This window comes from Mytilus galloprovincialis, chromosome 9, assembly GCF_965363235.1.
Source record: "Mytilus galloprovincialis chromosome 9, xbMytGall1.hap1.1, whole genome shotgun sequence".
Taxonomy (NCBI): Eukaryota; Metazoa; Mollusca; class Bivalvia; order Mytilida; family Mytilidae; genus Mytilus; species Mytilus galloprovincialis.
This window is the reverse complement of record NC_134846.1, coordinates 10,748,220-10,776,182: the sequence shown is the minus strand read 5'-3', so window position 1 is coordinate 10,776,182 and position 27,963 is coordinate 10,748,220. Positions and strand designations below refer to the sequence as shown.

The window sequence follows — 27,963 nt, the reverse complement described above, 5'->3', positions numbered from 1 at the left end:
TCTCCCCCTTTTTTTTGAAATGGCTTTTATTGATTGATTTTTGGTATTTAACAGCACTTGGAGCACTTTATGCTATTTTGGGGAGGGCAAGTTGATTTGGTACAGGAAGCTGCAGGCCTGGAGAAACTGCGACCTTTGGCAGGAAAATTGTCGCTTGTTGGTGTGGTTCATTAGTGTTTCTCGTTTTTTATATATATATATATAGATTAGACCGTTGGTTTTCCTGTTTTAATTGTTATACACTAGTATTTTTGGGGCCCTTTATAGCTTGCTGTTCGGTGTGAGCCAAGGCTCTGTGTTGAAGGTCGTACTTTGACCTATAATTGTTAAACTGTTTACACATGATGGCTTGGACGGATAGTTGTCTCATTGTCACTCATACATCTTCTTATTTATACTCCTAGAAAACAATCAACTTACCTTGAAATCACTGTCAATTCCATCAAATCTTTTGGAATCTTCAGGTAACTGATTTCTGATATCTTCTGAGCCAATGAAAATACTTTCTAAATGTGACCAAGTTCTCTGAACTTCCATCCATATTTGGATAACCTGATCAGCTGTGGACAGTTTCTTTTGCCAAGCTGATACTTCTTGTAGGAAATGGGCAATGAATTTGGATGATAGCATATTTTGCAGTTGTACCTGAAAGATTATTACAGAAATTAATTGAAATTTATAGACAACAAGAAAGCATCAATTGTTATGACAGGCATACCCCCACTCATAATACAAAGTAACAATAAAATTAAAATGGTGTCTGACATGTTAGAAAAGTAAACACTGTCGACAAATTATCATTGTTGAGCTGCTCACAATATATTAAGTCATTCTGTGCAGCATTATTGAAGAAATGTGAGATGAAAAATTCAAAGTTCATCAATCATTTTGAAAAAAAAAGAGCAAAGTTTAGGAAAACAGCAAATAGAGTCCTGATAGATTCACATATGTGGTCATTATGTTTTGTAGTTTCTGAGAAAATTTGTTTGATATACACCAGACAATTTATTTGTAATATAGCCTCTATTACTAGCATATAATTCATAAAAACTTACCTCTGGAAACCCCTCCCCCCCAAAAAAAAAAACCCAAATCAAATTGAAGTTAACTTTATCAATACTATCTTCATTCCAACATTTCCCCATAACTAAAGTACCTGATTATCCTCAAGTGTGTCAATCAACTCTTCACTTGTTCTAAGAGTAGTAATCTTTGTTCGTGGATGTGGATCATGTTCAAACTCCATCTGTGACCAGGTTACATCCAGCTCCTTAAGTACCTTCTCCATACTCATTTCCTTCACAGCTTTGTCTACAATAGTTCTCACTTCCTCCTCAAAATTGTGAAGATTCAAGGAGAGCAAGTCAGCAAGAGTAGTGCTTTCATCCATAACAAACCGTACCTGTTAATAAATTGGTTAAAATTCTAAAGTTATTCAAAAGTTTCACAATATGTATTTCAATTTTTTTATTCAAATATCTTCATTTTGTAACAAATTTTATGAGTAATTTTATAAAACATAAATAATCATTAATAGACATAATATTTAAATAATTTAATACAAAATTGAAGTAGGATTAATTTGTCATAAATGTGCAAATGATGCATCATTCAGGATTGGAAAGGGACTAATAGGTAAAAAAAAATGCGCTTTTTAGAGTCAAAGGTTACTTGTATTCAACACACAGCTGTAAGTGGAAAATTTTCAGAGATTTATTTTCCCTTAGTTCACAATTATGATAAAATTGCAAAAATTTAACCTTCCTCAAATTTGATCATAAAGAGGTAGTGACATAAAAAATACCAAATTAAAATTTTGCAACAGGTGTGATACGAGAAATCAGGAAAATGAACAAACTTTGCTTTGCTTAAGCATGTCTTAACAGGTTTAACATAAAATCCTGCCTACACTTACAGATACTTTATAAGAAAGTCAAAGCACAAATTCAATTACAAGAACATAGTTTTTTAGAGGAAGTTGATAATAAGAATAATAAATTAAATGCCAACCTTAGTGGCAGCCATAAGTTGTTGCCAATGGCGTTCTCTAATGGCATCATTCTGTAATTCACTGACAGCTCTGAGAGATGTCAACATGTTCTTTACGCTGTCTTCTACTCCTGTGTAAGAGTCCCAAGCTCTCATTTCTTTGTCTAACTGACGGATATCTTTGGCGAACTTCTTACAATCCATGTCCATCTGTTCTACGTTGATTTCTTTCCACGGAGTTGTCTTCCAATCCTCAAAACTGCTCCTCACCATTACGATATAATCCCATAAAGTTTTAAGTAATTTGATTTCTTTTCGACACTGTTTCAGCTGTTTGAAGTCTGGTACATTCACCTCAAATAAACCGGCTGCATCTAAAAGTTTGGCCATTTCTTTCTCCATCTCAGCAATTTCTAAGTGGTACTACAAAAAAGATAAAAATTTATTGACTGTGGTATTGATAATAGGTACATTGATCTTTTGTTCAAATGTACTTTAAGCCTAGCTTTTTTTTAATGAATTTGATCATTTTTTCTATAGCTGAACTGTAACACTGCTGTTAGGGTAAGATAATAAACCATATCAGAGGCTTCATAAAACTACATTATACCATTGTTAGGGTAAGATCATAAACCATATCACAGGCTTCATAAAACTACATTATACCATTGTTAGGGTAAGATCATAAACCATATCAGAGGCTTCATAAAACTACATTAATGGACCATAAGTAATTTAGCACAAATATCTATGAGAAAATCAATACTTAGACAAAATCCAGACAAATACAGTTTCTTTACAAACATGAAAAATAATTTGTATTCTAGAGGAAATATTTAGAGCAAAAATGACTTACAGTATCAATGCTCTCATAAGGCTCTTCACAGTTGTATTTGAATGGTGGTATGGTACGGAATGTTTCCCTGAACTTGTGTTGGTTGACATCAAATGTGGCAGTTTTACGTCTGATATTTGCCACTTCTGTAGCTTGCAGTGGTGCCACTTGTTGTTTCACAGTTATTGCAATCTTCTTTGTGTTTTTCCATTGCTCAGGTAATTCCTAAAATATAAACATTACATTCTGACAGATTTCATACTCCATACTAACTATAGATGTGATATTTCTTATCAAATTCATAATTTTGTCAATTTCTACTATTTAAAGCAAACAAAACATATGGTTTGCTCTTTTGGTTTCTATGTTGTATTTTGTATCTGTTGTTCGTCTTTTGGTCATTTTTAGTTTTTTGCCATGGTATTGTCAGTTTGTTTTTGAATTGTGAGTTTGAATGTCCGTTTGATATCTTTCACCTCTCTTTAAAATAAAAGGTTTATTTCTGTTTGTTTTTTCCTGTGTATGTACTGATTTTGTGTCATGGATGTTTTTAATATTTCACTAATGCTTGTTTATTGATGGGGTTAGACATGAGTCAAGGGAGATAACTCCATAATAAATCAATAATGTGTTTTTATAGGCAGCTTCATCAAAGCTTTTCAATCTCTAGTGAAACAGTATTAAATAATCTGTGTAACTTAGAAGCTATGAATATATCTATGAAAATTGTTTACCAAAACTTCCAAGTGATTTGTAAGAGTTAAGACCCTTACCCTTGGTGTAACATTTCCCCTGTCCTACCTGTAACTGAAGATGAACTTCTTCAGGCATTTCTTGATCATAAGTTTTCAGCAATTCTATGGTTTGTTTCAGTGGTTCAAACATCTCATCAGTTGTAGCTTGTCGATCTTTAACAGCCAGTAGATAACCCATACACTGGACCAAACCATCGTAATCACCCTCTTCAACCGGTTTCTCTAATCCTCCATCAGTTGTCTTGATAAAGTCAGTTAACTCCTTCAAACTGTAATATAAAAAAACACAGATTTTACTCAAGAAATACAGAAAAGTATATATTGTATTTGAACTATTTTTAATATTTTAAAAGTACTCATGGTTCTATGATTATCATCTTTTTAAAAACCATAACATTTCAGTTCTTTATGATATTTTATAAAATATAAATAACCATAGAAGTTCACTTATGATAAATGACTATTTACTATTCATAAAAGAAATCATTAATTTTGAAAAACTTAAATATGTATCAAATACCTTCTTAAATAATTGAAAATTAATATTAGTTTGAATATCAGAAATCTATCATAAAATTGTGAAATCGCAAATTTCATCATATTCAAAAATTTCAAATGGCAAATGAAATAAAATTTTTACTTCATAATTGACCAAAATTATGAAAATGGCAAACCTGTTTGTGACATGATCTATGAGATGTTGTTTAAACATGTAACTCCAACGTTTGATGGTGTTGAGTAAAGCTTGTTTGAATGGTTTAGAATTGACTCTAAACCAGCTCTCAAACAATCGTGTAGGCTGTATTTGTTCTGCTTCCTCATATATCTTCTCATAGGTGTCAATCTGCAAAACAAAAACACATTCTGATGTTTACAAATATCAAATAATTTCTTAGGTTTTAAATGAAAAAATGCCTGTTGATTGATTGTTGGTTGCTTAATGTAAATAATGCTGTTGAAAAAATCTCCTATTTGTATATCATAAAAGTCAATAGAATTTTTTTTATTTGATTACCAAGTTTAACATCAAAACAACAGAAAAAAAAATCAGAAGAATCTAAACTAGAAACTAATATTCATTTTTTATATTGACAATTTGTATTGAGCAAAAAATTTTGAGATTTTAAACGTTTATTTTTTTAATGAATATACATGTACAGTACTGTATTCTTATTAAACATTTGATTATCCACAAACATCACTTTTTTATATAAATTTAACTTGTCAATAGCTGAAGTACGATAGTTTATAAAATTACCTGTTCTTTAAATTGTTTGAGTGTTGGTGGATTTTCTGGTACACTGTCATCAGCATGAGCTTCTATCTCTTCCTGTGTGAGAACATGGTTATACAGTAAGAACTGTCTCATGAACTCGTTCCTATCATCTACCCACAGGTACGCATAATTATCAAAAGAGTTCCTATACTCGATAGCCTTATTCATAATATTATTAATTCTGTCCATAAGTTCACTTCTCATGTCAGACAATTCCTCCATTTCCTCCAAATCAGGTTGATAATTTTCCTGTCCGCTATGAGCAGCAAGACGTGGAATCAATGACGCTTGCTTGTAAATGTCTCCAACGAGTCCATCAACCAAATCGTAAAATCCATCAGCAACTCCATAATCGAGAGAGGGAATGAAGACCATTTCTGGTACCTGCAGTTCTAGCTGTGCTTCAAACAATGGATCAACCTCAACCTTAGGATCTGTGTTGTCTAAGACAAATTTTATACTGCAATGTATGGTGTTAAAGAATCCATCAACTACCATCTCATCTATATAATCAACATAGGCTTTCCAAATGTCTGTGTTAGCATCAGCATTGAAAAATACACAGTTGTTCTGAAAACAGATTTAAAATGTAACACAAATAAAATTGATATAAAAAATGCTATAAAAATCTATTTAATTTTAGTATAAACTGAAGTCAACGTTTTTTGTGATTTCATGTCCTATTTTTCATTTTTCTTTAGTCCTTTTGTTCTGGCATGTTTTTTTCAAAATGTTAAAATATAAACAAATCTTAATCAATTCATGTCTATTTTTTACTAGAACTCTAAACGTATAAAATAAAAATACACATCCACTTTTTTTCTGCCACCACTATAAGTCATACCTGTAAAAGTTCATGTATCTTTTTGCCAATATCTTTAATATTAGAGTAACGTTTATCAAGTCTTTCTTTTCTGTCATCCAAGTTGAGGAGTGTTTCATGTTTATCTTCCTTTCTTTCAAACAATGGTGTCTTGCTCCAGGTTGACATAAGTTTCTTAATTTCTTCCACATTATCTTTAGCCTTCTGTACACGTGATTCTAGATCGATCACTTGATCTCTCGTCTTTTGAATATATTCCCATACACCTACAAATTTTATCAGAAAAATTTTAATAAATTGAGTGACTAGAAAATTGATCATGCAAACTCATTTTATACTTGAAAATAAACAAGACTTAAGGTGGTACCTACCACTACAGGGAGATAACTCCGTAAAATCAGCTAAATGTTTTAATTACGTTGTGTTGTTAAGGGAATATTAAGCTTCTCAATGATCAAAATTGGTGTTTGTCAAACTGCTATATAACCAGTGTAATTTTTCTGATAAATTGGTTGGTTCAAATTTTTTGAAATTTTTATATATTTGTCAAAGGGTCATAGTAAATATTTTGTCAAAATTTTATGAAAATTAAATCAGCCAAATCAATTATAGTCAAGGTGTTTAGTACCACCTTAAACTGAATTAAGAGAAAAATTGTATAATTTTACAAATTTTACTGAAAGAAAGAATTTGGACAAAAAGAATTCCAAGCACTGAACTTTAGGTTGACAAATGAGGAAACAGTCATAGTCCATTATACTTTAAATGCAGGAAAAATCATTATTTGACAAATGAATGAAAAATATTACCATTTGAAAAACTCTTAGCGTTTTCATATGTAATAAAGTAACAAGAGTGCACACACTGAAATGTCTCGCCTTCTATACTAATCATTGATATTATGTTGATAGTCCAAAGTATAAAGCTAAGCTTTATTACCACTGTCACATAAACTTAACATTAACCAAGATAACTAAACAAAGACCAATGAACCTTGAAAATTAGGTCAAGGTCAGATAAACCATGCCAGGCAGACATGTACAGCTAACAATGCTTCTTTACAACATATATAGTTGACACATTACTTATAGTTTAAGAAAAATAGACCAAAACACAAAAACTTAACACTGTGCAATGAACCGTGAAAATGAGGTCACGGTCAAATAAAACCTGCGCAACTGACATTAAGATCATAAAATATTTCCATACACCAAATATAGTTGACCTATGGCATATAGTATTAGATAAAAAGACCAAAACTCAAAAACTTAACTTTGACCACTGAACCATGAATATGAGGTCAAGGTCACATGACATCTGCCCGCTAGACATGTACACCTTACAATCATTCCAAACAACAAATATAGTAGACCTATTGCATATAGTATGAGAAAAACAGACCAAAACACAAAAATTTAACTAAAACCACTGAACCATGAAAATGAGGTCAAGGTCAGATGACACCTTCATACACTGAATATACTAGCCCTATTGCTTATAGTATCTGAGATATGGACTTGACCACCAAAACTTAACCTTGTTCACTGATCCATGAAATGAGGTCGAGGTCAAGTGAAAACTGTCTGACAGACATGAGGACCTTGCAAGGTACGCACATATCAAATATAGTTATCCTATTACTTATAATAAGAGAGAATTCAACATTACAAAAAATTTGAACTTTTTTTTCAAGTGGTCACTGAACCATGAAAATGAGGTCAAGGACATTGGACATGTGACTGACGGAAACATCGTAACATGAAACATCTATATACAAAGTATGAAGCATCCAGGTCTTCCACCTTCTAAAATATAAAGCTTTTAAGAAGTGAGCTAACACCGCCGCCGCCGCCGTAGCCGCCGCCGCCGGATCACTATCCCTATGTCGAGCTTTCTGCAACAAAAGTTGCAGGCTCGACAAAAATGAAAACATGCCAAATAAAAGTTTGACAAATATTACCATTCTACAAATTATAACACTTCATTATGTGAAATAAAGTCAAACTTTAGGATACACTTACCATGACTTTCCCAGTTCAGAGATTTCTCAGCCTGTTCAAGTTGGACATCAATGTCTTGTAGTTGTCCTTCAACCAGTGGAAATTCAACTTCCAGGATAGTATTTCTTACTTTATTATACAAATGGACTGTCAAATCTAAGTTGGTAACAAAACGCCACAATGTATCATTCTTAGCAAACATTTCTTTGGCAGATTCTGGAATTTCTTGCTCTCTGTTTTCATCTAAGTACTTGACCTCACGTAACACAGCAGTAAGTTGAGGGTCAAAGTTTACAGTGATGAGTTTGGTCTCCTCGTTCCTGACAACCAATGGCTGACTCATGTTAAACGAACATGCTTCAGTTACGCCAGCAGTCCATTCACTGTACACCTCACCATTCCAACTAAAATCATATTAAAAAGAAACAAAATTAATCAACTTTATCAATTTGAAAAAATTGTTTCATTAGTTGTATTAGGTTAAATAATATCCGGTCCTCACTAAAATGTAACTTCCATTCTTGTGACAATATCTAAAATACTAAACATGCCACCTAAATTTACATTTTCGTTGTTTCTTAAGCATATTTTTTTAATGTTCTGTGTTCAAATTTTGTGAGGCATTTAATTTTGCACAACTAAATTTTAGGCAAATTTGATTACAGTTTACAGAAAAATCAATCTGTCATTGCTATTCCAAGTTTTCAGTTTCAGATTCTAAAGACATGTCTTTTGGTTAAAACACTTTGGTTTCTTTTCCTCTTTTGGCTTTATTCCTCTTTATCGCTATTTTGTGCATTTTTCCTTTGATCTTTTTTCTGTGATAATTTTTCATATCATTCTACTGCTTGAGATGGAAAATTATCGCCAGAAACTAAGCGGGCACGTGGTGTTGCTAACGAAATTGACATGAAATTGACACGTCGTCATAGGTAAAATAGCAATGAATAGATTATCATTGGTCATCTCATCTCGATTGTCTTTCTTGCTTTCGCCGTCCCGGCTCAAGCGAGAAAATCAATCTCGTTGAGATGATCAACGATAATCTATAAATATATTCCAAAACTTCATATCTACATCAATATCAAATAACAGCTGTTTTTTTAGTTCTAAAAATACAATTTGAAATGAATTTAAATAAGCTGAAACTGACCAACAAAATGAACCTACCCATTCAGAAGTTCCAACATTTCTTCGTACTTTGTATAAACTAATTTAGCTTCTTCTCCTTGCATACATCTGAAAGTAAAAAATACAGTATTTTTAAACTTGTATTGTATGAATAAAAAGAAATGAAATTTATAGGATACGACACAGCCGAAATTCTGATTTTCATAAATGTTTATTAAATTGAACTGAAGGGACATTTTGTAATAACTCATTTTGGAAATGATTTTAAACCCATTAAAAGGTCTAAAACATTCATTTCATGTTGAATCTACAATTAAGGCAGAAATTTTCATTTGAGTTACTAATTTCTTTTATTTCATGAAAAGATATTATTCATAAAGTACAGTGTTCTCCCCAGAAATTTTGGATAGCATCACATTTGGCATAAAAAAATAAATTGTATTTTTTTCAATGTAATTTGTCACGTCGTGGTAACGCTCTATTTCCTTTATGTTATATACATTATTGTTTATTACAAAATGTATTATATTGTTTGTATGCTATAGGCCCTTATTTGGTGAATAAAATATCCTATTCCACCCTATTCTTTGTGTCTATATTGTTGAATTCATAACTGAGAATACAATTAAACTATAACCTTGATAACAGTATTTTCAGTTTATGTTTTCTATATTCATTTATAGTTCCAGAATTTTTTTTTTCTCTTGGGCCAAATAAAAATATATGTGTGGTTCAAGTCATCCTACCTACCCAGCTAAATGAATGCATGGTTTAGTGTAGTGCAACCTGTATAGATACATTTGCACTAAATATGTAGAAAAAAACACTGGTTCTTATAAAAAAAATAGGGAAGAGAAAGTATCACATAGCAATAAAATTTAAATTAAAAAACTTTCTTTATCATGTCTATGAAATATATTGGTTCATGGTCCCAGTTGTTTCTTTTTTATCAAAATGATATATATATTTTTAACAAAGTTATCTAATAAATAGTCTGTTAATGCTTAGTTTTCTCTTTAGGTATCATTGCTTTTTGTCTACTGTGCCATTTGTGCATATGTAGTTATTATCGTAACATGCGGATTTTTGTCATGTCTGGTCTGATTCCGATCAGTAGTTTACACAAGAACATTAAATGGACGCCGACTCAATCTCTTTTTAAAAGAGAAAAATTGTTTGTTTCTTTGAATTTTCATCTTGCAAACATATATTTAGATTTTTTTTTATAATTTTCTGATTGCATTTTCTCCTTGTCGAAATTTGCGATTGCAGACCACGTGGTATTAATCATGTCACAAGTGACATCACCCATAGGGCAATTAACACCTATTCAATCACTCTAAATTGCCACTATTGTCTGACTTGAAGGGATTACAATTAACGGTGATATATTTTTTTATGATCATAAGCGGTAATTAGATGAAAGTTCACAATTTAGGACATGGCTTTGCCATAAAGAAACGAGAAAAATAACATCCTGAAAATAATTATAGCATCGCGGAAATCATTATAGGGTCACAGGAAGAAAATATAGCGCCGCGGCACCGCAACGCTAAAACAACCTGGGGAGAACACTGATAAAGTAAAAAGCAAAATTAAACCTATAAACATTGAGCTACTTTATAATTATATTCTTACGAGTGTTCAATATGCTTGAAGTCTCTCATCGGAACAGAGATTCTTTCCCTCAGTTCGTGTGCCCATCTTAAGCCACCAGCAACTTTTGGCATGTTTTTATGCATTCTAGCTTTTCCTCTTTCTTTCTTTAAAGCCACTTGTTCATCATAAATAGCCTTAGCAATATCTAGTTCATTACTCATCATCTGAATAATAGTAGGGTATTTGCACTCGAAGTCGTTCTTGATCAGCTCTCTGTCCAATAAAGATCCCATAATATCTAACAACTGAAATAAATTCAGATTATTATACAATTAATTCCTGTAAAAGCAGTATTTTTTTGTTATTTTGTTTTTTTTTACAGAAAGGATTGATTTTGCAACAAAGAAAACTCACATTTAAAATTTTGATAGTTTTCTGGGGCAATACCAATAAATCAAAGCCTATTCTGATAAACATAAGTGTAATAAATGTATATAAACAATAACACAGAAATCTTTAAGTGGAGGTAATCATTTTTTTTCATTTTTTTTTTTTTAGCTAAAAACACTTTTTCCATTTTGCTATTATTGATAAGCATATGTCAATAATCTCCAATTAATACAACTTTTACAAGAATCCGGAGAAAAATATAATAATATCAAAAGTAAACTTAGTCTTGACATCTTATGAAATGACAAATAAATAATTTATAAATGTTATCAATTGCATTATAATTTAGCCTACCTTGAACACAGACTCGGTAGTAGCGCAGTCATCAAATCCTTGACAAATAATTGTAGCAAGACGTCTATCAAAGTCACCAATCTTCTCCTGAAATCTGGCATAGTCATCCAAAAATTCCTAGAATTATAGGTATAGTTACGTAATTCATGTATGAGAGCAAATTTAAACAATAAAGTTTAGAGAGAATAACAACAAAAAGTAAGGTTCCAAAAAAAGGTTTCAAATCTGCTGAATAAACTAAGACTCATTTATTACTAGTATGACCTATGAGTATTTTTTTAACAGCCGAGAATCTGAAAATTAAATTGTTTTCCTCTTAAACCGTTGGAGAACAATCCATTGCAGGAGGGTCTGAACCCATTTTTCTTATTATATATTAAATTTAATTGACAAAAAAATAAATTTTCATTAGAATTCTTGTGGGATTAAATTCCTTGCAAGTGAATTTCAGTATAAATGAAAAAGATGGGAAACTGATGGAAAAATACATACAAAATTTAAACAAGAAAAAACTCCAAATTTAAATATTATCTTAACCTGCCACATATCAGACTTGATAACATTGTATTTACAGTTTTCTTTAAATAACTCATGATAAGTTAAAAAAAAAAGTGTAGTTGCACAAAATAAGCTAACATATACAAGTCTGCTTATAACATTATATGCTTGAATTCTAGCTCAATTTAATTGATTGATTGATTGTTGGTTGCTTAACGCTGCATTATTTAATTTAAAGATAACTTGCTCTACTTATATTTCAATTGAGATCAAGTCCTTACTACTCTGAGTAAGATTTTTGAAAACCATTTAAATGAAAATGCAATAATTTTACCAATGTTGCAAAATTTTCATTTGTAAAAAGACTGGCAGCTGTGACTCTATAGTACAATTCTCACACCATTTATTTACAAAATAAAAAAGGAAGAACTATGAAAGTATTTCAATTTATTTCTTTACTATATGAATGATTATACAAGCAGCTGCTACAGTACGCCCAAGGAGTTTGTAATCCCAAACTCCATACTCCGATATTTTTCCTGGTGTAACACCAGGAAACTCCGACATCCCTCCCAAAATTCTCGGAGAAATTTGGGAGTATTCCCTCCGACTTCCGCGTAAATCCGCTACCTTTTGTTTATTGTATTAGCGACATCTCTCCCAGTCTGGTGTGACGCGGTGTGACACCAGGTAATTAATTGCCCTAATCCGTCTGATCTATGCCGGCACGCGACAGTCAAGGTATGTGAGATTTCTAATGTAATTAAACAATTGTATTTCCTGTCTATTGATTATCAGGTTATATCTGATTGCTTGAAACAAATGAAAGATTAAAATAAAAAGCAAAACGTTGTTGTTAATTCTTTCAATTACTCTGTACATTTTAATCAAGTTTTTAAACAACTATATTTGATTTTGACTTCCGTTTTTTTATCAGTAAATAAATATTTAATTTACTGAAAGAGATATAATTGTGCAACAATAAACGGAGACTAACGCTGAATAAATGAGGGCAGTTTAAAGAAAAATTACACGTCTCAAAGTTTTTTATACTACAAGTAAAAAAGAAAATATTATTCCTTATCTGTTATGCTAATAATTCTACGCCATTTCCATTTTACGATTACAAAATAAAAGTTTTAAAATCCAAAACGTTGTTGTTAATGCTTTCAATTGCATTAAAGTTTTATAAAAAAAATCTATACTTGATTATGACCTCGTTTTTTATTTATCGGTAATTGATATAACTTACGAAAAGAGACATACTTGCGTGAAAATAAACGGAAACTAACGCTGAAGGTATAAAATGTGAGTAGTGAGAAAATTACGTGTCTTAAAACTTGTATATGCAAGTAAAAAAGAAAATACTATTCACCATTCGTTATGCTCAATAAGTCTACGGCATTTTCTCTTCACGATTAGCATTACTTTAGGATATAATACATTTCGGCTACAACAGGAATACTTCTATAGCTGCATCAACTCGTCGTTGCATAATATTCATTTACGCACAATGAATGTAAACCTTTGTGTTTTATTTAGAACAGTTATCTTTAAATATTTTTAAAACAATTAATTGCCGTGGGAAGACGACACGCATCTCAGTGATCAACAGTGCGTGGTTGAACTTGAACTTGACTTACATCCCAGCTCCTTTGTTCTAACAGGGATGATCTGAGCCGGATCACCCCAACCAGATCACCCCAGTTTAAGTTTCTTTGTTATGCATGCTTTCCTTTGTTCTGTAACATTTTGGCGGGAATGTCAAATCCAGTATAAAACTTATAATTAATTATACAGAGAAGACTATCTATCAAAATTCACGTAGAAAAAATCCAGTGTATGTGCTGGGATTCGAACTCAAGACCTTTAGCATATCAAGCCACGACATATACCACTTCACCAGGACGACTGGATACGAACTATCAGACATTTAACATACTTAAAGGAAGCAAGATATTTTTATAACTGGGGCGAGTTGGCAGACCTTTACTCAGTGGGGTTTAAACCCTTTTCGTTAAATAAATGAGTTGTCAGACTGATTGTTCAATTTGATTTTACACTTTTTTAAAGTTGGGCGAGTCGGTTACAAGAGTGGGGCGATTTTTTTATAAAGTGGCGATATAGTGTGGGCCGATTGGCCAGTGGGGCGAGTTGACATTGTTTGATATCTACTCATCGTGTTAGGGGGTCATAAAGGGTATACATCATATAGTAATATATAAAATATATTATAATGGTTGTGTGGCGTTCTAAACTAGATTTTATGAATTGTAAATGGTTTTTCGTCTAATCTAAAACAGCTGGGATGTAAAATAGTTATCCCATTCGGACTTGGTGTGTCAGTGTAAGATCACCCTCTGGCCTCCGGCCATCGGGATGATCTTACACTGACACACCGCGTCCTTATGGGATAACTATTAATTCGCTCACAATATTGAATGCTAAAAATAGTGACATCAATTTTGTCCACGAGATTTTTATTTGGCGGGAAATAGTATCATGTAACAGTAAACTCAGGTGACCTTTCTAGATAACCGTGGGAAAATTCATGTAATGATTGACATTTGTGTGCGTTAAGATTGAGGCTCTAGAAGGTCCTTTTACAATTGATTAACCGGATTCTAAATTTTATTCCTTTTCTGAATAAACGAACATCAGCCTTTTATTTATACGTTTCTCAGTCAACAGAGGACATAAACCTGGACATTATTTATACTTCCATAGTCAACACTATACATTAATGGTAGATGAAAACAGGATGCATGTCGTTTAGTTCCTGATGGGCGTTGGTAGAGATCCTCTGTGAAAATGTGTCGATCGTAAAAATCCGATCCACATTTTTTTTTACATATTTCTTTCTTGTACGATATAATTTCATCATGTTCATTTTAATATTCTATAGTATAAATTGTTGAAATACTTCTTTTTATATTTCGCCGAGGACTTTTAACAGCAGTTAAATACGGATTGCGCCAATCCAATTTTATTTTAAATAATAAAAGATCAATAACAGATCATAACAGATAAAAAACACATGATTTTATTTCTTCATATAATTAAATAAGGTTGTGATTATTGTGTTGTGTCTGGGCGGGGAATTATCTCAGTATTTATGAATATAGGGCTGCCACATTGCATACAAAACTATTTGTCACTTTACAGTTTCTTTTCTAAATTCAAATATTTCAAGTCGGTAATCTACCGAGGTAGTGAAACATAATATTTTACATTTCAAAATAAATTGAAAGTAACAGAGTTCACTTGTTGGTCCGATAAATTAACTCTAGGGTTTGATTTAGATTGGACAAATTACCGTAAAAACAACATTTTGTTTTAAGCCAGTTGATATTAATTATATAATATTGAACTATTAATGAACCGGATATTCACTGAGTAGGTCATAAAAGGTTCTAATTGTGGTAAAATCATCTTTGTTGAAACTTTGTTGAAAAAACAAAAATTATGACCTGATCGGACTATAATGAAAATACTAAATAAGTGTTTTATTCGTATTTTTATACGTTTTTACGTTTTATTTAATATGACAATGACATGGGCATATACATACAAGAATAATTATCTTATTTTAAATAAAAATGTCACACTTTTATCTGACAATGAATGGACATTTAAATAACGTATTTTAAAGCACACAGGTGCAATCAAGATCGATTAAATGTACAAAGGTAATAAATCTGGCTAATCCGATTATGTTGTCACGCGTCATTAATTTTCAGTTCATCCGATGGGCAATAAACCAATTAACAGCCACGCGGTGTTGGGAGAGAATCTTTGGAGGAAATTGGGAGTAGAATCCGTGATTCGCGGTGTCACACCGCTACACTCGGAAATCGGTGATAAAAGTTCGCGATTACAAACTCTCTGGGCGTACTGTACTAAAGATACAACAAAAATTGCATTAATACCTTACATTGGATCATTAAAAATTGTACATTTATACAAAAATAGTGAAATACATGTGTCTAGTAATAGCCAAACCTGAAATAAAGAAATATTTACAGCAGAATAAATTCATCTGTTAAGGCCATTGAAATAAACAGAAAATTTTAAAACCAATCTCATGAGAAGGGGTTAACAGATGAATAGATTCAATTGTAATGAATGATATTTTTTTCATCGCTGCATTTATCTATTAGCTAGCAATGGCATTAAACTGGCATCAAAAATTTCTTGTTCATGGACAAACAGAACCTTTTTCAGTTTTTTCTGTTTAAGTTTTTATTTTCATTTACATTGATTTCAGTTTTTTTCAAATTATGAATTTCATTTGAAAAATTTCTAATTTTCGTTCAAAAAAGCAAATTAATTTAATAATATAAAAGATGAGTTTATCAGCCTGTGTAATCGGAAATAAACAAAAAATGTTTTCAAGTGTTACAAGTGGCTTTTCAATACAACAAGAAACAAAGAGTGGAATCATGTTTATTTATTGTTACATGAATGTACAAGTACTTTGTGTCCATAAACAATATATTTCACCTCATTAGTTTTTTTTACACAAAACATAAGGTCTCTTTAAAACATTATTATGAGCCAGCATAATCAGTGTCAAGCTTACCTTATCTACTTCCTAAAGAAATTCATTTAAATAAATAAGTGTAATAAAAATATATCTTCACAAAAACATAGCTACGAAGGCCAAATAGAATGACATTTATCAAATTCTTAAAAGGTCATTTTTCGGCTTCTACTGCCGGTACTGGTGCCAATTTGAATTTTATCATCATGCATGAAAAATTAACTTTAAAGTTATTTGGCAAGATTATCTATAATTTAATTGTATTCATCATGAAAGTACACCCTTTACAAACCTCCAGAAATGGTTTCTGTATAAATATAAATTTTAAATGCAACTATCTAATATGATTTGAATACATCCGCTGTTACTGGAGCTATGATTATCTTAGGAAAGCCATCTATAAGGATTTATTAAAAAAGATCTTATTGGGCCCTGTAGATTGTTAATAAAAGATAAGACTAAACATGCAAAATTACGAATATAAAATAAATTTAGTATTATTAGATCAATAAACAGGGCTCTTTAAACATAACCATAAATAATTATGACAGAGCCATTCTTTCAGGGGATAATATAATGTTTTCTTATATAGTTTTTAATTTCATCAATTATTTGCGAAAAATGATTATTTTACTATTCCATTTATAAAAAGATGAAATAAGTCAATATAAGATAGAGAAAAAATGTCTAAACGGATAAAAGCAAAGTATGATTAAAAAAAACCTACTGGATTACTTGGGTCCAGTGGATCATAAGTCCTTGTTGTAAATGTATTATACACTGCATTGAATTCTTCAAACAACTGTATAACTTGTGCACTGAGTTGCTTCCCCTTAATTCCACCAAGTTCTATCTTCTCAAGCTTGAGGAACTCCATGGCAGTTTCCATCAATTCCTATATAATATACATACATTTTGCATTATTATTTTAATCTGTAAAGCTACTTTGATTGTACAAAAGGTAGATTTAACTAAAATTAAATTTATATATGTGTGTACCATTTAGTGTTAGTTGTTTGTATGTAAGTGCTGCCCTAGAAGTGTTTCAATTCTTCAAACAACTGCATAACTTTTGCACTGAGTTATTTCCCCTTTATTCCAAATCTGATTGTATGGCCTTCAGTAGTCAGAAGGTACTTGGAATATATAAATGGTGGGTCATAGTTTTCCAAAACAATCATCACACAGAAGACAACATTTGATATTATGATTTGCAGGTATTAAAAAAGTGCATCCCTCATATATTAATGGAGATATCCTATATTTTTCGTAATCAATTTGTTTAAATGTAAGTTTGATATTAGAACAAATAAATACTTAGCAGTGAACATAAAACATTTATAAGATGTAAATGAAACTACTAACCAAAATAGTTTCAACCCTTTCTGTGAACTTGTCGTAACGAGCGAAGACAAGCTTAGGAGCAAACTCCCATTCTCTAGCATCTTCTCCATCTCCAAAGTAGGACTTCATTTTGTCTTTGTGGTCTTCATATGTCTCTCTGTAAACATGGAGTACATTAACAGACTTTCTGACCTTCTCTATGGTTTCTTCCAATTCACCTTTAAACAGCTCTGTGGGATCCAAGAAAGTTCTGGCCTGAAAGAAAAGATTGGATTTCTAAGATTGCTATAAGGATTATCTGTGATATATTTGTTTATCTTTTAAAGCTTAATTATGTTTATGATAGAACAGTTTTTAAGTTGTCAATTATAATATATCGGCACTAATTCTGGATATTATAAGACCATATTTCCAAAAAGATTAAAGATGTTTGGGCATATACACTGTAAACCAACTTATTTTCAAATACTTTATTTTGTGTTAACGAAGCCCTGTCCAGCCAACCTAACGGTGATTTTATTGAGCTATTTTTAAATTCACTCGATGTAGTTAGATATGGAAAGATTGAAGCTTTAAATTTTTGTGACAATTCTTGTTCACGTTATTTCTCTAAATACAAAAGTTGCGAAAATAAATCTCTTGCAAAAAGTAGTTTGTTAAAAGTGTTTAAATTCTTTCATTGATTTTTGGTCTTTAAATTTTCATAATGTGTGAGTTAAATAATACACTATAAGTACCTGATAATAAGGTCACATGCAACCAGGCCAATATTGTTTAGAAACTTTGAACAATTTTATTTTCCCTTGAAATACATTTGATGATTAACAATAAAAACAACTTGTTCATTCTTATGAAAGGGATAGAATTTTTTCATTCAGAACCAATTTACTAATGAGGAATTTCACTCCAACTGAGATTTTACAATTTTACAATTCAAAGTCATTTCTACAGTTGGACATAATTCTGAAATACTTATAATATCATAATCTATAGATTGGATTAATGTTGGGATGTTTTTAACAAAGGGCAGATAATCCAAAATCTATTTACGTGATTGATAATCATGTTGCACATTTCCTGAAGCAGTACAATAATTCTAGCTGGTGTATTGTAGTATTGAGAGTGGACCCATATCAAAGCAATAGTATGCATCATAGGGGCCATCAATGGACCACTTTCATCAAATTCAGACTGTTCATAATCCTCAAAGTGATGTCTGGCTGGTCTAAGGTACATATTTATGTCCTTGGCTTCCTCAAGTGCTGAAAAACAAAATAGTTAAATATCAAATCTATCACCTGCATAATAATGATATCTTGCTTACATGTCTCATTTCACAGAGTCATGGTAGGGTGAAATTTCAATATATTCATTTTAAAAGTGACACATTGGTATTTGATTTTGTCTCCATTTCAAATCATATTCTGTTTAAAAAGTTTGTTTTTTTGCTATTTCCATAAAAAGGCAGCTTTACTACAAGAATGGGTCTTGTTGCAATGTTGAATTAAGCTATATTTCTGGTGCCCGTGGAAAAATATTCTTAAATTTGACATGAAAAATTTGGTTATTGCCTGTCAGCAACATTTCTGTCTTAGTCGATATTTTAAATGAAACAAACCTGCTACTACATCCCTGAAAATATCTTTGAAAACTGGGAAATAGCTGCTTTGTGTTCTCTCTAACAGTTCAGCCATCTTTCTTACTTTTGGGTCTCTCAGCTATAACATTATATAGAAAAAGGTGAAAGGTATATTTTAGGCAACATTATATAGAAAAGGTGAAAGGTATATTTTAGGCTTGATTAACAATCCTAATAGAATAACAAAATCCTTACTTATTATGTGTGTTGAGTTTTTAGAGATTAATAAATGAACAAAAAATTTGTAAGGGTTCCGCGGAACCCAGTGTCTCGCCTATTTTTGCTGTAAATCGCAGGCTCAACAACAATGAGGAAAAAAATCAATACAAATATTCCTCTTGTTACTATTTTATGATTGTAAGAAAATCTAAGTCCATTTGAAAGTAAATTACAGAAAAAACGGAGTAATCTTTTTACAAACTTTACTTCTGGATACAATCTTATGATCATAAATAAGCTTCTGTTCAAGTTTGGTACAAACCCAGGATAGTTTAAGAAAGTTATTAAAATTTTAAAAACTTTAACCACAGAGTGAATGTTATGGTTCCCCGCAGAAAAACTAAGTCCATTTAAAAGTAAAATATGGAAAAAATGAATTTATTTATTTACAAAATTTACTTCTGGATACTATCTTATGATCATAAACAAGCTTCTGTCCAAGTTTGGTACAAACCCAGGATAGTTTAAGAAAGTTATTAAAATTCTAAAAACTTTAACCACAGAGTGAATGTAATGTTTCCCCGCAGAAAAAAATAAGTCCATTTATAAGTAAAATATGGAAAAAATGGAATTTTATTTTTACAACATTTACTTCTGGATATTATCTTATGATCATAAACAAGCTTCTGTCCAAGTTTGGTACAAACCCAGGATAGTTTGAGAAAGTTATTAAAATTCTAAAAACTTTAACCACAGAGTGAATGTTTTGTTTCCCCGCAGAAAAAACTAAGTCCATTTATAGTAAAATAGGGAAAAAATTTGTAAGGGTTCCACGGAACCCAGTGTCTCGCCTATTTTTGCTGTAAATCGGAGGCTCAACAACAATGAGGAAAAAAATCAATAAAAATATTCCTTTTGTTACTATTTTATGATTGTAAAAAAATCTAAGTCCATTTAAAAGTAAATTACAGAAAAAACGGAGTAATCTTTTTACAAAGTTTACTTCTGGATACAATCTTATGATAATAAATAAGCTTCTGTCCAAGTTTGGTACAAACCCAGGATAGTTTAAGAAAGTTATTAAAATTTTAAAAACTTTAAGCACAGAGTGAATGTAATGGTTCCACGCAGAAAAACTAAGTCTATTTAAAAGTAAAATATGGAAAAAATGGATTTATTTATTTACAAATATACTTCTGGATACTATCTTATGATCATAAACAAGCTTCTGTCCAAGTTTGGTACAAACCCAGGATAGTTTAAGAAAGTTATTAAAATTCTAAAAACTTTAACCACAGAGTGAATGTAATGTCTCCCCGAAGAAAAAACTAAGTCCATTTATAAGTAAAATATGGAAAAAATGGAATTTTATTTTTACAAAATTTACTTCTGGATATTATCTGATGATCATTAACAAGCTTATGTCCTTGTTTGGTACAAACCCAGGATAGTTTGAGAAAGTTATTAAAATTCTAAAAACTTTAACCACAGAGTGAATGTTTTGTTTCCCCGCAGAAAAAACTAAGTCCATTTATAGTAAAATACGGAAAAAATGGAATTTTATTTTTACAAAATTTACTTCTGGATACTATCTTATGATCATAAACAAGCTTCTGTCCAAGTTTGGTAAGAATCCAGTATAGTTTGAGAAAGTTATTAAAATTTCAAAAACTTTAACCACAGAGTGAATATTTGTTGACGCCGCCGACGACGCCGACGACGACGGAATGTAGGATCGCTTAGTCTCACTTTTTCGACTAAAGTCGAAGGCTCGACAAAAATGGAATTTTATTTTTACAAAATTTACTTCTGGATACTATCTTATGATCATAAACAAGCTTCTGTCCAAGTTTGGTACAAACCCAGGATAGTTGGAGAAAGTTATTAAAATTTCAAAAACTTTAACCACAGAGTGAATATTTGTTGACGCCGCCGACGACGCCGACGACGACGGAATGTAGGATCGCTTAGTCTCGCTTTTTCGACTAAAGTCGAAGGCTCGACAAAAATCAACCATTTAAACAAGGTGTGTTTGTACAACAATAAGCCCAGCTCACACAATTCTGTGTCCATGTTTAGTGAGCAGTAATATTTTGATAAAATCCATAATTTGGCAAAAGTATTTTTTTGTTTTCCTCACATTGTGTACAAATTATCAAATGATAAGCTTAATTTAAAACAGCCTTTAACCTACTAGAATTTTTATTATTCTATTTGTATACTCCAAGATTCTGTGTTGAGATTTAAGGATCACCTATATCAAAACGGAAAACCATTATATTTTATAGTCCTACTTAAACTGGAGGTTGCCTAATTCAAACTCCATATCAGAAAAAATTGTCGTTTAAATTTCTCTCATTTGATTTATGATCAATTCTATGTATAATTATTCTACTAAAATCTCGGCATCAACAAACTAATCGCCCAAAAAAATACTGACACATGTTATACAGGGTAGCCACTTACCTGCTCATAAATACATTCAAGATTAGTTGACTTGTTTTTCCAGAACTCAATTTCTACAAAAGGCGTAGGATTAAGACCCTCTAACAAAGGCTGAGCTGAATCTTTCTTCAGTACATCTCTGATCTGATGAGTCCACTCGATCACTACTGATTCAATAGCATGGATCAGTTGTCTATCCATGGTGTCAGTTCTGAAAAGACATATTATTATTAGAGTTATATAATAAACAATCATATTTCAATTGACTTATTCAAAAATCTGTGTATTGTTTACTAATTAAATATATAAACTTGGATAAGCAAAACATTTAAGGTCATTCTGATGCATGGCTTTTAGCAGAATCACTTTGTCACGAAGTTGTGTGTACTGCATAATAGGTTGGATAATTAACAAGTTTCAAACTTGAATCATGTTCACTTCACACTAGAGAGTGTGTTTTTTAATTGAATTGCTTTGTGTGTTCTGTATGATAGTGTTGTATATCAAAATCCCCAAATCAGAAAGTTTAAGATTTTTAAGAAACTTTTATCGAAACAACAAAAGAAACAATAGATATACGTAGTGATCCAGTGATTTTATTGTAAAGATGTATAATAATAAACTTTATCATATGTTTAGTACAAAATACAGCAATTTTGTATATTTAATAAAGGTTCTTTTTTCCAGTCTGTATCATCTACCCTGTATCGCATTACCCCGTATTGCATGGCTAAACCCGTATCGCATACTTGGCATGACGTCACGATTCGAATGACTTCAACGTTTGCAATATGACAGTTGCTGTATTTCCTGGCATAGGAAAAAATTAGTTCCGATTAAAAAAAAATGTCCTATCATTTCCAAAAATTATTACCCAGTAACTTTAAGAACGATTTTTACATATAAAAAAGACACAATAAGATAATAAGATATAGAAATATCTGAAGTTTTATTGTTTATTTGGTCATAATTTTGGTGGTTTGTTTTCATTACCTGATGGATTAAACACAAATCCAAATTTTTACGGTTTAAATTTTGGTTAGAATACATGTAGATAGCAATTTTTTCAAGAAATATTTGTCTTGCTGTTCAACTCTTCAGCAAATTAAAATGATCATGAATGATATCAATGCCAAATAAACAATAAAACTTTTAACATTTCTACATCTTATATTTATTTGATAAATGTAAATTTTAGTTGAAATAATAGGACAGTATCGTCAGTGGATGCATTTTAATACATGGTCTTCAACATATATTGAGAATGTAATAAGATTATAGGGGGCATTACGATGTGGATATTAAGCAAATAAGGATGTCTATAAAAAAAACCAAGTAAGCTGGAAAAATACAGGAAAATCATAATAGAATTGAGAATGGTAATGAGGAATGTGTCAAAGAGACAACAACTCGACCATAGATCAGACAACAGCTGAGGTCCACTACTGGGTCTTTGCTAACTTATAATTTCAGACGATTTAAAACAAAAAAATGGATATCCCATAAATCAGACTTGGGGTAGTGTAATTGTAATCGTTAATCAGCTGTAATTGATTACAATTTTTCAAGTAATCATTGTAATCATTAATCAGCCAAAAATCTGATTACATGTAATTTAATTTAATCAATTACTTTTCAAAATACCCTGTAATCCTGATTACTTTTTGATTACAATCTGATTACAATGAAAAAATATCTTAAACTGTGTTTATGGTCAATAAATGAACAATTTTGTTATTCTCATTTAATAAATATTTACATGTTAAGATAGTTTGGTTTACTTTATAAAACATGTTAATTGATTTGTATACTTCAGAAAAAAATATACTGATACAGTATTGAAAAGTCATCATTTATAGCCTAAGAAGAGACATATAATACAATTAGTAAAATATATTGTACTGGCCTTAGTTAAAGATATTGTACATATATTCACAATTTAAAGATGTACATATAGTATATATTTGATAATAACTGTTATATTCAAGTAATATTATACTTTTCTTTAATCCTGAATTGTGATCTTTTGTTAATATTGTGATTTTTGTCAACTTTGAATAGGAAACCAATTAAGGTTTGTTTTTATTGCAATTTCCAATTGAGTATAGCTGTAGGAAATTGTATATGATAAAAGATTAATCATACATGTGAAAATTTATCTAATTAGCACAAACTAAATTAAAAGTTGGACAAATATCTTGTTCAAGATTAGCAAATTTTTTGTATTTTCTTAAACTGGACATGTAAAATGCAATGATTTATAGGACCTGTATTTTGTTTACATTTCGATTAAACAATTCTATTAAAATTTTACATAGTTTTTAACTGGTAACTTTATTTCATCCATATTTTAACTTCCATAAACTGCACCTTGAAATACATATATAAAGTCTCAAAGAGGTCAGAAGACAAACAGCAAACTCTTTATAATGCCATTCAATTGAAGTCAAAATAATTCAGAGATCAATGCTGATAAAGTGTAATGGGTCATAACCAGTGACACAATGTTCATGTTTGTATGTTGTGAACTTTTGTGGGTTATTAAATAGATGAAATTTGAAGTTATCATTTTCTAATATATAAAACAAAATACTTTCTAAAACGTGCTTTAGTTGTATCAAATGTTAATTCATTCATATCATTCAAAATGTTTTTTTTTTAATTCATTGTAATCAGATGTAATCATGATTACTTTGCTAATGTAATCATTAATTTAATCAGACACTTTCAGAAATGATGTAATCATTAATTTAATTTAATCAATTACATTGAAAGTAATCGGACCCATCTCTGCCATAAATCTAATTCTATGAAAATATATGATAAACAGAATAATACATGGCAAAATCCGTATCGCATGCTGTATCACCACTCGACCAATATCAGCCCTCGGGACCTTCGGCCCTCGGGACTGATATTGGTTTCTCGTGGTGATACAGCATGCGATACGGATTTTGTCATGTATTATTCTATATGTAACACTATAAGTGTAAAGGATTATACCTGTCATCTTCATCATCCACTTGATCAGCGCCAACAGGAAGTGGCAGTAAGGTTTTCCCTTTGGCTTGTCCTGAGACAACATATACATCACTTTTAAGTCTGTGGGAGTGTGTTGTGACATCAGCAGAAACAACTTGTGGCCAGTGATCATGGTTTCTATCATTGGACAATAATGGAACCAAGACCTAGGGAAAAATATAATATAATAATTATGTTAGGTTCTATGAACAGAATATTTACAATGAAACTAAATAAAGAAAACCTTTTGCCTAAGATTAAAAAGGCAGAAAAACTATAGTTGAAACGTTGCTAAAATCACATGGCTGGAAAACAGCAACTTTAGAAAAAATATGTTTTCACCAAATCAATTTTAAAGTGATAAAACATATGGAATGTATATTTATTTATAGAGAGACTTTTTCTTGAACAGGGAAATTCAGAATTTATTGAAGTACAATTTACAAAATGAAATGAAAATGTATCTAAGTTTACATGTATATGTCATGTATGTATGTATCATGAAATATCATTCAATATGGCGACACAAATCTTTAAATGTAAACTGATTGGGAACTTTTTAAACTTCATACATGTACAGTTCATTTTAATAATAAAAAAACCAACTTTTAATATGATTGATTCAATGATTTATTAATGCAATAAAAATATGATGTTTTTGTGTGATTTGTTGTTTTCATTAGGTATGTTTTTGATTTTTACAGTCTGTCAGATACAAATTGTTTGATGCTCTGTCCGACATACATGCACATTTCAGATTTTTCTGCTTTATCAAAATGCTTTTATGAGAGTATGTAAAGGTTGGTTAACATTTATTTGGTCATTTAATAAAATCAATTTATAAATACAACCCAATGAAAAGTTCATAAACTAAATCAATTATTTACAAAAGCTCTTTTCTGTTTTAGCCAATGAGAAAAAAACATTTATAATTATACCATATTTCCACAAAGTTAAAACCACAGAAAAATTACAGCTTTTTTGCAAGAAAACCCTATTAAATTTCTATAACTGATTTCTGGAATTATTTTTTAATTCGGATAATATCAATGATAAGAAAAATATGATAAAAATTAACTAACCAAACTTAAAAAGGGTGAGTCATGCAAGCATTGCTAAGGTTAATCTTACTTTCACTTGTAAATCAGTATGAACTAACTAACCTTCTTAGCCATGCATGCCTAACCCTCCATAATTGGATTAAATTCCATAATACATTTCGTATTAATTTTCCAGATTTCAAAATTATTTAACAGTCAAATAATTCCTTGTTTTAGATTAAAAGTATTTTTAATAGTTTTAAAATGGTTAAGAAAGTGTCTTCATCATATCTTTTCCTAAAGCTGCTACCCAAATGGTTTTAGCTGAATGTAAATAAATATATTTGCTAATATTAGACTATAATTAGGTGCTGATAATTTTACTTCAGACACATGTACAAAAATGTATCATCCTGACTGTTGTAAAATAATTTTCCCACCAGTTTGATTATTTTTTAAATGCACAATTGCAATTTAACATGATATAGTACAGTATGTCTTGAATACATTTACATTCAATTTATTTTTGCTAAATTTTGTCTAGCAATCCACTACATGCAACCCTAGCTAGAAAATAATTCAAGGTATACAGTCTAAAACTAAAAAGTCCCAAAAAATGTGAAAGAACCTTGAAACAAAAACTACTTAATGTGGTTTGAGGAACGAACTTTTAATGATGTATACATGTTCTTTGAAATTTTTTACTGTTTTACATGCCTGAACTATTTTGCACTGGATGTTAAGCAACTTTTAGTATTAACAATCAACCTTTTTGTAGTCTGCAGTGCTAACTTAATCTCTCAATATCACATGCACCATTCCATTAATTTATTTCAGACTAAGAAGCCCAAAAAGTTTCCTTAAATTCATATGGCTTGTTAATTTTCTTATTTTTCGGTAAAATTTTACGCGGTACCTCGAACGACCGAATAACACTGTTAATATCCGAATAACACTTGTAATGATCAAATAACACTTGGAATTTCAATATTAGCACATATTGGTGACTTTTAAACATTGATTATTAATAAATAGTATATCATCGATGTATTTTATAACTTATAAATGATTTACAGAACATGCAGAAGGCAGATAAGTTCATAAAAAACTTTTAAAATTTAGTGTGTACATCGAATATGGCGACCACAGAAATCACAATGGCCGCCATGTTCGATGTACACACTAAATTCAAAAGTATCTTTATCAACTTATCTGCTTTTTGTAAATAATTTTTAAGTTTAAAAATACATCGATAACTAGATTATTATTTAATAATCAATATTCAAAAGTCACCAAGATGTGATAATATTAAAATTTCAAGTGTTATTCGGATAATAACAGTGTTATTCGGTCATTCGTGTTACCCAATTTTACGTCCTGTAAGGCTTCTGATAATAAAGTGATGTGAAGGCTCATTGAATATATTATATATAATATTTACTGAACTAAAACAAGCCACTAAAAGAAAGAAATAAAGATAGGGTTAAGAGTCTAAGTTCACTAATGAAAAGAACCCGCACTAAATTAAAGACAGAGGATCTACTAAAGGTATGATAGAACATCATGCAGTCACTAAACTATGAGGATTATAGCATGCTTGAATTACTACCTCGTCCACGAAAGCTGACAATTGGTCAAGTGGAGCATATGAAAGATCTCCATATATCAAAGCTGTTCTCAAATTTGCGTCTTTGCTGATGGCTTCACGAGCAGTCTTGACAAAATAGCAAGCCTTTGCTTTTGGTTTATTTGGCCATGTAAATGAGGTGATCAGAGTTCCTGCAGGTTGACCAACAACAAGAGACATGCATTCAGGTTTTTCAAAGAAATCCATGTACATTTGTCTAGTATCTTCAACTCCATACATCTTCCCGAATCTGTCAGGTTTGATCTTCAGAGTTTTGATGACATAATCTGCCATGAAATCCACACGGGAATCATTCAGCTCTAATTCTTCCACCCCCGACATTGTGGAAATTTAAGATGCCTTCAAAAGCGCTATAAATTTTCTGATATAACTTAGGAACTGTCCATGAAACGCTCAATTCATCGATATTTCAACAAGTGCTTGTGTTTGCTATTTGTTACCAGGAGCGTTGTCATGTAAATAGATGTCACTGCG

The 27,963-nt window shown here is 30.9% G+C and overlaps 1 protein-coding gene across 1 annotated transcript in view; it reads right to left on the bottom strand.

Moving 5' to 3' along the window:
• The window catches only part of LOC143044387 (dynein beta chain, ciliary-like), a 62,294-nt gene extending 34,355 nt beyond the window's left edge, over positions 1–27,939 (bottom strand). The window contains exons 1-19 of the mRNA XM_076216371.1: positions 27,451–27,939; positions 24,784–24,968; positions 21,802–21,991; positions 19,156–19,255; positions 18,588–18,799; positions 17,559–17,792; positions 16,921–17,088; positions 11,153–11,269; positions 10,448–10,713; positions 8,849–8,917; positions 7,700–8,082; positions 5,700–5,944; positions 4,838–5,425; positions 4,254–4,423; positions 3,626–3,848; positions 2,846–3,049; positions 2,011–2,412; positions 1,157–1,402; positions 421–645 (exon numbers count right to left, since the gene is read on the bottom strand). Of these exons, the coding sequence (XP_076072486.1) occupies positions 421–645; positions 1,157–1,402; positions 2,011–2,412; positions 2,846–3,049; positions 3,626–3,848; positions 4,254–4,423; positions 4,838–5,425; positions 5,700–5,944; positions 7,700–8,082; positions 8,849–8,917; positions 10,448–10,713; positions 11,153–11,269; positions 16,921–17,088; positions 17,559–17,792; positions 18,588–18,799; positions 19,156–19,255; positions 21,802–21,991; positions 24,784–24,968; positions 27,451–27,810 (4,587 nt within the window). The 5' untranslated portion in view covers positions 27,811–27,939. The remainder of the gene's footprint in view (positions 1–420; positions 646–1,156; positions 1,403–2,010; positions 2,413–2,845; positions 3,050–3,625; positions 3,849–4,253; positions 4,424–4,837; positions 5,426–5,699; positions 5,945–7,699; positions 8,083–8,848; positions 8,918–10,447; positions 10,714–11,152; positions 11,270–16,920; positions 17,089–17,558; positions 17,793–18,587; positions 18,800–19,155; positions 19,256–21,801; positions 21,992–24,783; positions 24,969–27,450) is intronic.
• Positions 27,940–27,963: the final 24 nt, after the last annotated feature.